At 40.9% G+C, this 14,665-nt stretch overlaps 1 protein-coding gene across 1 annotated transcript; it reads left to right on the top strand.

Annotated features, from left to right (window-relative positions):
- The first annotated feature begins 228 nt into the window (after positions 1-228).
- LOC123977872 (E3 ubiquitin-protein ligase pellino homolog 2) lies at positions 229-13,215 on the top strand. The gene is made up of 7 exons (XM_046060889.1): positions 229-568; positions 6,566-6,695; positions 7,140-7,241; positions 7,755-7,952; positions 8,164-8,349; positions 8,475-8,680; positions 8,855-13,215. Exons 1-7 carry the CDS (start codon positions 489-491, stop codon positions 9,237-9,239), a joined length of 1,287 nt encoding a protein of 428 aa, XP_045916845.1. The 5' UTR covers positions 229-488; the 3' UTR covers positions 9,240-13,215.
- Positions 13,216-14,665: the final 1,450 nt, after the last annotated feature.

The raw sequence follows: 14,665 nt of genomic DNA, 5'->3' as shown, positions 1-14,665 counted from the left end.
ATCCATTTCGTGTTCTACAGGAGGGTTCATGCTTACCTGCATTTGCATAATGAATGATGAATATATGTTTTCCTAGTAATCGCTAGAACAGTATTTAGTGGTGGTAAACAAACCCGGAAAGCACGCATTTCTCACTGTAGATGTAGTTTCTCAACTATTTTGAGATATGCTTTGACAGACCACCCCTAGAAGACATGGTATGCCCCACTCCCTGCCGTTAGCCGTTGTTGTATCTTATGCTACTGAACAGATATGTTGCGATACTAACTAGCTACACACTGGCATTAAAGCCGCGAAAAGATGCTCCTTCACGGGATTAAAACTATAAAACAAACAACAAGAAGTCTGGAAAAACTTTGTCCAACTGTACCCAAACTTTGATAAGACTGCAACCCATATCACTTTCCTTCAGTTTCGAGTGTGTTAGCATTGTTTTATCTCATCACTATTGCCATTGGATTTTTTTTCTTCTGGAGCAGTCCAGTCTGATGAATTCACCGAAAAAAGACGGAGATGATGATGTGCCCGTTAAAGACCCGGTAAAATACGGCGAATTGGTCATTTTGGGGTAAGTCTCTTAAAACCTAAACGGATAGTAATATTGCGTAGGACGGCAAATTAACGTTAAATATGTAGCGGTACCATCAGCACAATAAACCAACAGATGACGTGTGAGTTCAGGTTTAATCCACTGCTCTTATAAAGACATCCTCTTTATCGGTTTTCGGGCACCAAATCCGTGACACATAAGAGCTCATGTTTCATTTATTGCACACTGCCGTCGTTTACCACCAGGCTGTGTGTAGTAATGTTACAAACTAACTTTATGTTCCAAATAAAGGCATATTCTCTGAAACTATGTCGCCACATTGTTTCCGCATCATGTATGGTGCGTTTGAGTGTAAAAGGGGCTAAATCTGCTGTAGCCATAGCACATAAGGCTACTACGGATGTAGCCGATTTTTCATCAATGGTTGTAGTGTGGGGAGGCAGCGCTGGGTTGCTCTGGCTGAAAATCCCAATGATGTCATACTATGCTGGATCTGTGCATGCTAAAAGTAGGGCTGAGGATGATATCATTTTCTAAAAAATACATGTGTCTTGCTCATATTATTTAGCCTAGTCATAAAGCCTCTTTTTATTACTAATTAATAAACGTCGCAGCCAGATGACCACCCATGCCAAGGAAGGAGGAGGAGAAAAGCGCCTTTACATCACCAGCACACAGTAGGCAGGATGTGCTGATGACGGCCACCAGCTTCCACAGCATTTCCACCCCTGCAGCTCCACACTCTGCAGGGTCTGCAGGGACCAGAAATGCCACAACACACACACACACACACACACACACACACACACACACACACACACACACACACACACACACAGAGTCATATCCAGGCTTACACAGGCCTCCCTCTTGCCCTGCAGAGCTTCCTGTGTATGACAAAGATAACTGACCTAATGGCCTATCTCTTCCCCTCCGGCTGAACATGGAGTGAGGAGGCTGTAACCCGCCTGCATCAGAATACTGATTAGTCGTCATCCTCTTCATCTGGCTGTTTGAACAGAGCAGTCCTTTACGGCCTCAGACCAGAATAAGGAAGTGATCTTTTAATGTCTATTGCGAGGTTTTGGCCGTGTCACTTAAACACAAGCGAGCTCTGCAGTGTGCGCCACAACACTTAATGTGCTTCATTGAGGTTTAAAAATGCATTAGGTCACTTTAAAACTGTAGTGATTGAGGTTTACATTGATCTTGATCTGCCACAGGCTTCCAGGCTATTATAGTTATCCTCTCTGTGGTTTTGAACAGGGGCTGATTGATGCGCCAAAAACATATCGCTTTAACTGAAATACCATCTTCAGTGTGTTAAAAATGTCTGAATCTGTTTACAGTGGTAGGAGATATTCTATTCATGTCAATATTCACATTATTAAAAACTGTAGTGTAGGTGATAACTTACCCAGATAAGAGGGACTTTATATGATTCAGGCCCGTGACCAGATTATCCCTCCCCAAACGTACCGCAGGTTAGTTTTCACAGCAGATACCCGGTGTCAGAACAGGCTGTACTTTCTACTGCTACCTGTCAGATGTCAAATTTTCCTGGCCTGTTTAACTTTGCATCTGTCAGCCTTGATGATCACATGCCCCGTGTGGTCGATGCCTGCTTCACTGAGGGCCATGTGATCTGCCTGCCTTCGCTCATTGCCTTAGTTAGACTGGACATCATGTACAGCGCTGCACTGTCCAACAGCCCGGCAAAGCTCAACTCACTCATAACCCACTCCCATCACTGTGCAAACCCCCCTCTCGTCCTCTGTATTTATCTCTCCCACGCCTTTATTTTACACCGCCTCTGTCCATTTCCTTCCCTGCCAGCAGCCCAGTGTTTTGCTGAGTGCTGACATTCACCACAGCAGGCCTCCTTGGTGGCTTGCCCTCAACAAAAATAAACCGTGTCTCGAGGGGCAGAAGGAGTGAATATTTCATATTGTGCTTTAGATGTACGCACATGCATGAGGCAGGCCAGCAATGCCAAGGCAAATCATACTTTGTGGAGCTGCTCTGTCACTGGCCTTTACCCTGGACCCTCTGCCTAGCCTGGTCTCAGCCTCCTCTCTCCCTCTTGCCTCCCTGCACCCTGCCCTTTTCTTCATTTGATTCATTTAGCTTTTATTTTCTGTCTCTAATACTCATGATAACTTCTTACTTAATTTCTGTCTCTGTCACTGTCAACCTTTTCTCTTTCCACAAGCTGATGTTTTTTCTCCCGTGCCCTCTTATCCACGTCCCCATTTCACATCTTTTGCCATGTGTCTTCTTTTTCTGACCCAGTGCTTCTCTTATCAGCCAGGGTCCAGTTTCAACTACCAGGCAGGGCCATGAAGGTGGCGGGTAGCACTCAGTCATTTTCTGTGATTGGACTTCGCATTTAGAAAATATTGCAAGTGAATGTGCCCTGTTTTGAAGGCTTTTCCAGGTAACATACCCGGTCCTGTTGCCAACATCCTGCTGACTGCCTGGCCTGATCTGGCCATAGGGTTGTTAGCCACAGGAAATGAATAATGGTCCTGAGACTCACAGAAGTATAGCTCATTAAATATTCATAATGTCAACAAACCCTTAGACACACATTTTACAACCAAAACCAATTTACCAACTTTTAATAATAATATGAGCAGTGGAAATAATAAAAAAAAGGGTTGTCAAGATAATATAAAAAAAGTATAATGCAATCCACTGTTTTTTTCCCAATTTGTTTTTGCTCCAACTCGGGGCAGAAATGTTGATCTGTCTATTTTAATTCCCTGCCACCTGTTTGGTTTGTGTCTCATGTGGTTAGATTTGTGAACAGGTTTTACCCCAGCTGCGTACAGCTGCTTGATATAGTAAAGAAATCACACTGCAATTATTTGGACAGATCTTATGATTTGCGATGTGATTCATGATTAGTGGGAATGATTATTTTTGCATCACAGTTTTTATTTTGACTGAAAAAAATATTAAAATCAACATGGTATGACATTTGAGGGAGTTTGTACCAAACAAAAATGTTTTATTACAGTGTTTCTTTGTCACACGTTTCACCTTCATCATAAAATTCTGTGATTTGGTCATTGCACTTGGCCATACTGAAATTTCAGTAATATTTCGATTAATTGTGCAGCTCTACTAACAAGTGGTATGTTGAGCTTCAGTTCAGATTTTGAAGAGATATTAAACGGAATGGAAAAAAGATATGAACATATGTTAACTGCTTTTTGTGAAATTGCCATATGTTGGCAGTGGCCACGCAATTGTACATTTCTTACCTTTCTTTAGAGATTGTTTGGCTGATCTCCCATACTTACACCTCGCCGATATGTGTTCTTTTTATTTAGGCACCTAGGACACATTGTTACAACAGTGTGAAAGGTGTCTTTTTGTGAAGTGTATTGAGACGCAATGTAATTTCACACTCAAAATAAACTCACTTGTGCTTTATCAAAACCACAGTTTTATAATAGCAAAACTAACTATACAAATGTTAAGAATAGGCCTGCAACTAACAATTGTTTTCGTTATTGATTAATCTGCCAGTTATTTGCACAATTTATTGATAGTGAGAGTTAATAGCGAATTCACATATTCAGATCTCTTGTTCTGTCTGACCGACAGTCCAAAGCCCAAAGACATTTAGTTTGCTATCATAGAAGACAAAGAAAACTTGGAAATATTTTTATTTAAGAAGCTGAAACCAATGCAATTTTTGTTCTTTTGCTTAAAAATGTACTTAAATGATTAAATATGGTTTCAGATAACTTTTTGCTGATTATTGGACTGGTTGTTTCAGCTCTAGTCCACATGAACAATTCTGCTAGTACACTACTTTGTTTTATCAATTAATCTGTTAATTGTATAGTTTTATGATCAGATACTCCTACTACAAGTCTCTAGAGCCAAGAGTGCTGTGTTAAAACGATTTGTAACGATATAAAATGAAGAAATGAGAGGGCATTTTTGAGTTTTAAAAGCCATGACCTGCAGATATTTGGCTAGGGGTGGGAATCGCAGGGTACCTCACGATAAGATACCATACATGTTACACGATACATGGCTCACAATAATAATATCACAATACAGCAATTCTGTATCAATATCGATATATCGCTAGACAATCACACATTGCACAAAAAATGATCACAATATCTGTCCAACTATGAATACAATATACCCGTGAGAAAGTGTTCTCAGATGCCAAAAAACAGCACAATTCTGCAGCACACGTTTTCAGTCTGGAAATTAAAATTATAGAACTATGAAAAGTTGTTGTAAAAACATTTCTTTATAAAAAGCACAAAAAAATGCAAATTCACTGAATCTACTGAATTTTTTTGCTGAAAATACTAATTGCTGTGTACCACCTAGTCTAATATGTACATCACATTATATTAATAACTGTTCAGTGACACAGCTTTGTGCTGCCCTTTCTCCACCTAGTGGTAGCTGTGTTTTTAGGCCACTGGAAATTTTGAGTGAGTATTGACCCTGTTTTTGGCGATGCTTTAGCTCGTCGTGGAGGAGTAACGTTAACGTTACTGAAGCAGCAGAGTAACGTTAGCAGACCGAGACAGTGAAGTTAGCAGCTCTTTTTTATTTCACACAAAGCTCAGGAAACGTGTGTACTTTTAAGTATTTGCACAGTTTGTCACTCATGATATTAAGCATGTGAAGCAAAATGTGTACTTTATATTAAGATTATATTTTAGATCGCGATGCTAATGTCCGTTTGCACGTTAATTGCGATTCCCATTATATGTTAGCATTGAGCTAACCGTCAATATGATGGGCTGAAATATCAATATAGTATCATCGAAAAATGTATAACGATTGATTATATTGATAATGCCTATATTTGGCATTTTCATTTAATGAAGTATTTCATTTAATGATTTTTCATAATGTCTGATTGGATTTTTGATGAAGGACTGCTTGATTAATCAATCATAGTTTCAGCTTTATTGTACAAACATAGTGGAGGCAGGAAGTGGTCTCTTCAGCCCATGCTGTGAGGCCACTGTGAGACAGATCAGAAAGCCAGACCAGATGTCCTCTGATCTGATCAAATCTGAAGGCCAGTAAAGACAGTTACTGTCCCCCACAGATTCTTCTTGCCCGCTGGGTATCCTCTGAATAGTTTTTAATCAGTACCATGCCCTGCTGATTAGTGAAAAGCCTAAACTTCTGCATGAACTCAAACTGAAAACAATGTTTAACCCGGCTTAAAAAACAATTAGTCAGCACCAACACCAGACTGGATTTAAGATCACGCCACGCTCATTTTCAGTAAAACAAAATGATCTTTTCTAAAAAAAAAAAAAAACAAGAAGATATTGATTTATAAAACACTCAAGGTCTAGAGAACATTATGTACCACTCTCATAAGAAGAATCTGAAATCATGTCTGTTTCTATTAATGAACACAAACCTTCAAAGTAGTATTCAGAGTCCTGAATGGGCACTTACTCAGGGTGTCGTGAAAATGATTCTGTCCTGCTGAAAAGGCTATTGTTAAAAAAGATAGATGAAGAGTGCGCTCCTATTCAGTAAGCATGAGCCCCGAGTACACGCCGATGAGAGTGAGATCAAGTGGTAGTTGTCCTTTTCATTGAGGTTCAGCAGTTTAATATGAATCACGAGTGGCCCGAGTCAGTTGCTTTAATACATTTCAAAAGAATCTGCGGTAATACAGCCGTAGAGAAGCACAAAATAATTCGAGCTTGCGCTCTAATTGCAGTTATTTCCTCAGACATCTTGGCAGCATCAGTGGCATTTTATTTATAGCTTTCCCACAAGTGATGACAGATCTCAAATACAGTGTGCAAACAGCGGGATAACTGTTTTCTCCACCATTAGGCTTTCTCAATAAAGCTCGAGGAACTAGAATGAACACGTGCAAACTTGTCGTCTCTGAGTCTTAGAGTTGTGATCCAGTCCAGATTAATCTGTGTGTGATGTGCTTGTGTCCGCGCTCATGTTTTCATCCTGTGCTTTTTTTTGTCTGCCTTTTTCTTTTAGCTACAATGGCTCTCTTCCAAGCGGAGACCGTGGGCGCAGAAAGAGTCGCTTCGCTCTGTACCGAAGAGCCAAGGCCAACGGCGTCAAACCCAGCGCTGTGCACATCCTCAACACACCACAAGACAGCAAGGTGTGTGTGTGTGTTACTGCACTGTATGTTGCATCAGTGTTTAATGTTAGTTTCCTTCCTGTGAGTCCCTGTTCTGTTTTTATAAATGAACCAGAGGAAGGATGACTAAGCTTGTGTGTGTGTGTGTGTGCGTGCGTGCCTGCCTGCCTGCCTGCCTGCCTGCATATGAATGTTTGACTGTAGGGTGAATGACACATGGTGATGAAGTAAAATTAAAATAAATTGAATGTGTAATCACCACTAGGTCATTGGTCACATTCTGCAATCACATGCAAAATTAAAGTATGGAACTTTTATTTTACAGTTATTTATGTAGGCACATCTTATGAGTTTTTTTTAGTAATGCTGTGGTTCAGTTCAATGTATGTTCTGTCAAGACAATGAGAAGTTTTTTTCCAGAAGAGGAGTGCAACAACTCTTGCTTGTTTGCCGTTGTTGTCGCAGGCTGTCCACAGCAGAGGGCAGCACAGCATCTCTTTCACGCTGTCCCGTAACCAGACGGTGGTGGTGGAGTACTGCCATGACAACAACACAGATATGTTCCAGGTAATACAACAAAGAGGAAACGGGTTCAACCGCTTCATACATCCTCCTTCGATAATGGCTGGTTTTGCAGCAAAAATAATCCTAGATTTGTTTTTCCTCCCGAAATATGTTGTTATATAATGTCTTCAAAGGAACTTCTAAAGTAGGTAGATTATTTTGGTTCAGAACTGGGACCATAAAGTAGAAAGAAGAAGAAAGACCTTTGTGGAAAATCTCCAAGAATGTCTATTTTTACACACAAAGTTCTGCTCTTATAATAGTATCACATATTTATGTAATCATGACGTATCACCCAAATCTCACACGGCAATAAAAGCCACAGTCATGTGGGAAACAGAATTCTTTAGGTTGGGGAAAATCCAAAAACCTACATGCAGCTAGTGTTAAATTAATTGTAGTATTATATTAATAATTGAGTAGTTATATGGAGCAATAGCAGATTTGAATATCACTCCAAAAAGCATTTGTTCTGATGGGTAGTTTCCCGGACTGTCTCTGTGCTGTACCCTGCAGATTGGACGCTCCACAGAAAGTCCCATTGACTTTGTGGTGACAGACACCTCCGGAGGGGGAAAGGAGGGGGAGGACCCCTCCATTGCTCCCAGCACCATCTCACGTTTTGCCTGCAGAGTGGTGTGTGAACGCAACCCACCTTACACTGCACGCATCTATGCAGCTGGCTTTGACTCCTCCAAAAATATCTTCCTAGGGGTGAGTAGACTGATGATCCAGCCAACAAAGGTTTCTAATAAAAGGTGTATTTTCGGAATCAGTATTGAAGTAATTAAAAAAAAACAACGTATAAACCTTGCAAACAAAGATAAAGCAATGGTTTGACAATTCGGCATTCTTTTTATATCTATTGTAAATCAGTTTAATTTGATTGTGGATGATTTATGACGTCGTGTCTGTGCCACCACAGGAGAAAGCAACAAAGTGGAAAAACCCTGATGGGCATATGGACGGCCTGACTACCAACGGGGTGCTAGTGATGCACCCAGAGGGGTTTCCAGAGGACCCCAAGCAGGGTCTGTGGAGGGAGATCTCTGTCTGTGGCGATGTCTATGCCCTGCGGGAGACACGCTCTGGGCCCAGCCGGGGAAAACTGGTGAGTCACTGCCTGTGTGCGGTTACCGTGTCCATGTTGCTTTTCGGCCACAACATCAAGGTCGTGAGGTTTATTTTTGGTTTTGGATTGTAAGCATGTGTCTGTCTGTGTATCAACCTCTGCAGGCGGAGGGTGAGAGCAGCGCACTGCGTGACGGTTCCCTGGTGGACCTGTGTGGCGCCACCCTGCTGTGGCGTACAGGTGAGGGGCTCATGCGTTCTCCAACCCTCCGTCACCTGGAAGCACTTCGCCAGGAACTTAATGCGTCGCGGCCCCAGTGTCCTGTTGGCCTTAGCACACTGGCCTTTCCCAGCCTGCCACGCAGCCACAGGTGGGACCCACAGTCTCTTTCAATCTTGTTTTATCTCCAGTAGCCTGCCTATATAGAATATGTTACTGCCTCTACAGTGGCTATGTTCAGTAGTTTAAAAACAGAAACTCTTCAGGAATTTTAAGCACCAGGAGGTTCATACAAAGTTAACAATCTCTTGCTGTGTTACTTCAGCCTTGAAGAGCGTCAGCCATGGGTCTACCTCGCTTGCGGCCATGTCCATGGACGTCACGACTGGGGCCAGAGATCTGAGGGAGTGGAGGAGCCGGGAGAGGGCGAAGGTTCCACAGTCCGCCGAGAATGTCCCCTGTGCAGGAGTGTGGGTCCTTACGTGCCCCTGTGGCTGGGCTGTGAGCCTGCTGTGTACGTGGACGCTGGAGCTCCCACTCACGGTTTTGTGCCGTGCGGCCACGTCTCCTCAGAGAGGACATGCAGGTACTGGGCCGAGACCCCGCTTCCCCACGGGACGCATGCCTTCAGACCCATCTGCCCCTTCTGCTCCACTGCCCTCAGCTCCCCCGGCTGGACGCGGCTCATCTTCCAGGGCCCCATTGATTAGCCGCCACTCCCCAGCAACCACTATCACAGGAACAAAAAGACATGCCCGAGCTTCATTCATGTTGCAAACGTTGATCAGTGTTCAGTAAAGATTAGGAGTGCCCGTCATTTTCACATTATAAAAGCATGTGTGTTTTGCACTCAGGCCACACATTCTATGTGCATAACAAACACTGTCCAACGTTGTTACTGAGTGCAGCCCAAGGCTGAATAATAATTTCCTTTGTTTATCCTTCGATGCTGGTTGATTGGTATATGGTCTGGAGTATAAACAAAAAAAACATGACCAAATAATCAATACTGTTATATGGACAGTATTTACTGTAAACTCTACATGGTGCCCAGTCCTCCATCACGGAGGAGTCTGTTGTTTTTCATTCCAGCCAAACACTACGCTAGCTGATTTCACTGATTACCCAACCTTCAACAGGAGAGGGTTCTCAAAAGTAAACTGTATAGACACAGGAGTTTAAACGATGCTGCTTGACCCTTTTCAAACCATTATTTTCACTCACTTGACCTGCACGTCTAGCACGTCTAGCACGTCTGCGAGATGTGTGTCCTTAACCTGTTTAAACACCGCATCTTGCACTTCTCAGCCTGCCATATCTGACCCCTTCTTAAAGGTACAATGTGTAAGATTTTGATTTTGCGTTATAGAGATATCCACTGATGTTGGCACGTTAAACAGCTAGCCTTGGCTCGTTCTGTGTTGTAACGAGCCAAGGCTTCTTGCCATTGAGAGGTGATAGTGAGTCACAGTAGCGTCCAGTTCAGTCTCAGAGGAGGAAGACATAGCCCTGCCCTGAGGGCCTGTCAATCGATGCGGCTGCATATGATATTAATGATCTGATTCTGATAAATGATGAAATTTGCGTTACATACTTGCCAATCCTTTTGGTTTCTCTGTCCATCTCCCTGCTGTTCTCCTGGAGATTAAATTCCTTAACCTGCCCAATTTAATTGTTGCAGAACACCCTCCTAATCCAGGAAGACTTAAAAGCTTAAATCGTGAGGTTATTATAAAGATACTCTTAATTTTGCATGTGATTAGAAAAGAGCAAAGGAGCAGAATCGCTTGGAGAACAGCCTGGCTGAGCAGGAGGTGAAAAGCTGCCTCCTATTTGTTTGGAGCATGCGGCCAGGGGATTACACATTGTACCTTTTGAATTTCTAAAACATGTTACTTTTAATTGTTATGAAGTGCTGCCACGCAAGGACTTATTTTCTTTGATCACCGTACACTATAAGCTATCTGGCCTCATTTCCTGCAAAATCCACCTTCTCCTTTATTTCACATCAGGTCTCTTCATATTTCAGTTTGCATACTCTGTTTTACTTCCTGAATCAACAGCTGAACTCCTTATTGTATTGTTGTGGGAGATTACAAAGTGAGATCATAGGCTTGTGCTTCTATTCAGCATTTCTAGTTCCTAGTGATTCAAGGAGGTAAATGTATGAACACTGTGTAAAATCACATGCACTTTTCATGTATGCCTTTTTAGTGTGAAATCTTTGCAGAGATACCACATAAATGAGACCCCCTGTCTAGTATTAGGTTGGAATGAAACCCCGCAGACAGATTATCTCTAAAGCACTAGAGGGAACACTACGTACTGTATGAATCACAAAGAATTCATCTGCAAGGGCCAGATCTTATGATCAAGCAGACCCAAGGATAAGCAAGGGCTGGGAATGAAACCGGGTAAAATCCACTTCATAACTCTCTACAGCAATAATAGCACTCCCATAGATAAGCTAGATGTTGTGCTATGTTTAGCCAAGTGTTAGCGGTCACTTCAAACATGGCTGATATGGTTTCCAGGATAAGGGCTCAACCAGAGGCGTGTTCAATGTCATGATTTATTTTCTTTCCAAATTAGGTCTTAGACCAGTGATCCAAGTTTGTTTGTGATGTAACCAAAGCACTAGAACCGAATCAGTGATTAAACACCTGACATGTATTTAAATACTTATTTCATAAGCAGACTAAACAGAAATGAGCATGTTTAGGCTGCAGCTGCCGTCATGAAAGGACATGTCGCAGCTGTTTTGTTCATTTGAACACACTTCTGGTTACTGAATTATGCTAAACAGGGTCCTTGTTAGTATGACGGCGTGTCAAAAAGGTTTGACCTTGCATAACCTCAAAAGATAACCTTTTGTTTGTTTATTTGTTTCAAAGAAAACTATTTTGTTAGGAAATGGGGAGGGATTTATTTAGGGAAGCGGGAGGAATTATTTTGGATGTTCAGTGTTTAAAAAAAAACACAACTATTTTTCTAACTAATAATTGGTTTTAGTTAAATGTTGTTACTCAGTGTAAGCAAGTTCTGTATGTTTTCTTAATATTCTCGTGTGGTAGATCTAGGAGAGCTTGTGAGTGAGAAAACATTGCCAACACTGTGTCCAACAAACACACACTTAACACACTGCTACCATAAGACATTGCTCAGACAATGAATGTAGCCAAATACTCAGGCTATATTTAGCCTTCCCTGGTGCTCATATTGAATGGTCTATATTGTGATACTATTTTTGTAACTGAATATTATGGTGTAGCTTGGTGAACTAGCTCGAAAAGTCAAATACTTTCAATAATATCCTCAAGTGTGCAAGACGTATAATTGATAATACACACTCACGTGGAAATTGTGTCTAGCTTGCATGTGCTGAACGTACACATACAGTATGTACACTACACACACACTTACTCAAAAACTTTGCACGGTTGATTGCCAACCAGTTATTCATGCTCAGAGCGTTTGTCGCAGACCAAGATGTCTTCCGAGTTCTCGGCTGTTAAAACTGCAGCGTTTCAGTTTTTTTTGTTGTTTTGGAAGACCTCTCCAAAAGAAAAAACAGAGAGAGTGAGATTAAAAAAAAAATCCTGATACTTGATAGAGTTGTGACTTTTGTGAATGAGACCTATCAAATCCCACTTTGTACTACTATGCTAATACTGTCCACCAAACCAGTTCACCGCGTCAACACTTGTTTTCATTTTGTATTTAGACTGATCATGGAACATTTCAAGCTATTGAAAGTCAGCCTGCTCGTTTTCAAAATACTGTATTTTCCTTTTGAAGTCTAAATACAAGATTTAAACTCCATACAGTGCGGTGAGTTGACGTGGTGTTGATAATTACTGTAGCTCAGGATTAGTGATTTCAGATTCACAGCTGACAAGGACTGAAGGAAGCCTGGTAGAAGACACTTACAGTGAAATAAAACAAAAAAAAACATATTAAATGTCAGATTAATCATCTCATGTAAAGGCCAAATGTTAGAGGGCATACAGTAGGATAGATCACATACGGGTCTTAATAAAAGAGGTCTAGTAAAATAGGCTATGAAAACATCTCGATCAACTGCCCTTTACTAAGCACGCCAAATCCAGTGAATCCTGCTTTTGAATATAATATATAAAACAATAAATGTAACGGCATTGGCATGTGGATGGAAGAGTCGTTGCAGCACCCTGATTGGCTTCTAGTTTATGACCTGACACATTTAATTAAGTTAATCTTTACTCTTCCTCTTGTTTTATTCTTCATTTGAACCCTCTTTGGGTCATAGATGTCCATATGCAATTTCCTTTCCCCTTACTTTTAGATTTTAATATCAGAGCATTTTTTAGATAGCCTACAGTATTTTAGCGTGGCATAGGATTGTTTAATACCACCAGTAACATCATTAGCTCTTCCTTAACTTTGTTTTATACTACATGTATCGGTTGACCTTCATTCCAGGTGGCAAAACCTCAACCTCTGAACTTTATGAACTCATCCTATTATAGGTGAGTGAGTAGCTGACACGTATTATACCGCGTAAAAACCTCACACTTAATAATGCATTCCTTTAAATACATCTGTGTTATGTACAGCTGTTTTGTATTATTTTATATCATATTCTTCTGTAATTGTCCGGTGCACAGACAATCGCTATACACATGTCAATAAACCTGTTAAAAAGTTTGCTCTGTTCTTCTGACTGTTTTGAATGACTTCTTCTTCTGGGTATTACATACTGCAGATCAGCATAAAGGATTATTAAAGGGATACAGTTCATTGTATTTAAATGAAGCAAAGTCAAGAGGTGCATTTACGCGTGCTGGTGCCAGCAGAGGGCGCTCTCCACCTGTTCTGAAGCTGACCACACGATGATGTTGCTCTGAGTTGCATCACCTCTTTAAAATAATCAACCGTTTTAATGAGCAGTTTTGGCAGTCATGTTCATCACCACGCAAATGTGATAAGACGATGCAAATGTCTGCAAAATTACAGAACGCTTGATTTAAAATAGCAATTTAAAAGACTTAAGTTCATTCCTTTTGCAAGGAATTCAGGACATCTGCTGAAAGACTCCTGAAGATCTGCTGAGAGTGGTGTTATTCTGAAGTTTGTTGAGAAATGATTCAACTCTTGAACCATGGGCTTTTTAAAATTTCTTTCAAAGATTATGAAGCCTATTTCATGGGTACATCGTTGCCACACTACATTTAATCTCTTCCAAAGCATGGGAGGGAGAAAACCAAAAGCCTGCTGAGACTATACAAGAGACAGTATGTACATGTTAAGATATAAACTGTAATAAATGATACGTGTCCTTGTTTTGTGTATATTAACACATTTCTCATTGCATTATACAGTTTGCTGAAGTGCTCCTACAATAACTAAAACCTCTTTTTCAGTGCACTCAAAAAGGTAAACTTTGCTGTTGATAAGTTTTAACCTTTTCATATATAACCGGTTTTGGAATAAAGAAACAGCATTGTGCCATCACATTCCGAGCATAGAACTTAATTGAGTAACAGTTTAAATGTTTTGCTTCATGTTGTGGGCAGTGTCTTTGTAACTAAGCATGGTTTTCATTCTGGGGAATGCTTTAATGAGGAACAAACTCTCTGTGTTGTCTCTGATGAAATAACTCAATCGTAGATGTTATGGTGGCTGAAATAAAGCCTTAAAGCCGCCGTTATCAATATTTTTACAGAAACAGTTGTTCATATACAGTAATGAAAAGGGTGACTTGGATGAACCCACAATTATCACCTGACTCTGCAGTTCCCCTCAGCTCTACACAGCTTATTGTTGTTGTTACAGCCTGCAACTTTACTGCTTTGGTTTATGCTCAACGCTCTCATCAATTGTGCTTTCAACAGTGTTCAGATGTTTTCATTGAAAAAGCTCCTTACAAAAACGACGTATGCTAACCAGGTTTCGAAATATGGGGGAGCTCCAGGGGAGCTACCATTGCCCGTCCACTGTGTGTTGGCTTTCATATTGTTTCTTTGTGGAGAGCGATTAAAAAGACACTGCAATGGTGAATCATTTCACTATTTCTTTGTTGTCCCAGGCTAAATATTCTCTGTATGAATTGTATGCATCAACTGTATTAATTGTATTGTATTGATACATTTATATT

Source organism: Micropterus dolomieu, linkage group LG10 (assembly GCF_021292245.1).
Source record: "Micropterus dolomieu isolate WLL.071019.BEF.003 ecotype Adirondacks linkage group LG10, ASM2129224v1, whole genome shotgun sequence".
Lineage (NCBI taxonomy): Eukaryota > Metazoa > Chordata > Actinopteri > Centrarchiformes > Centrarchidae > Micropterus > Micropterus dolomieu.
This window is presented reverse-complemented; position numbering and strand designations above follow the sequence as displayed.

Bases quoted from the DNA above. Each gene is read 5' to 3' on its own strand.
- LOC123977872 (XM_046060889.1), top strand. From the start codon at position 489: ATGAATTCACCGAAAAAAGACGGAGATGATGATGTGCCCGTTAAAGAC. The intron at 569-6,565 runs GTAAGTCTCTTA...TTTTTCTTTTAG, and splicing joins GGCGAATTGGTCATTTTGGG to CTACAATGGCTCTCTTCCAA. The intron at 6,696-7,139 runs GTGTGTGTGTGT...TTGTTGTCGCAG, and splicing joins ACACACCACAAGACAGCAAG to GCTGTCCACAGCAGAGGGCA.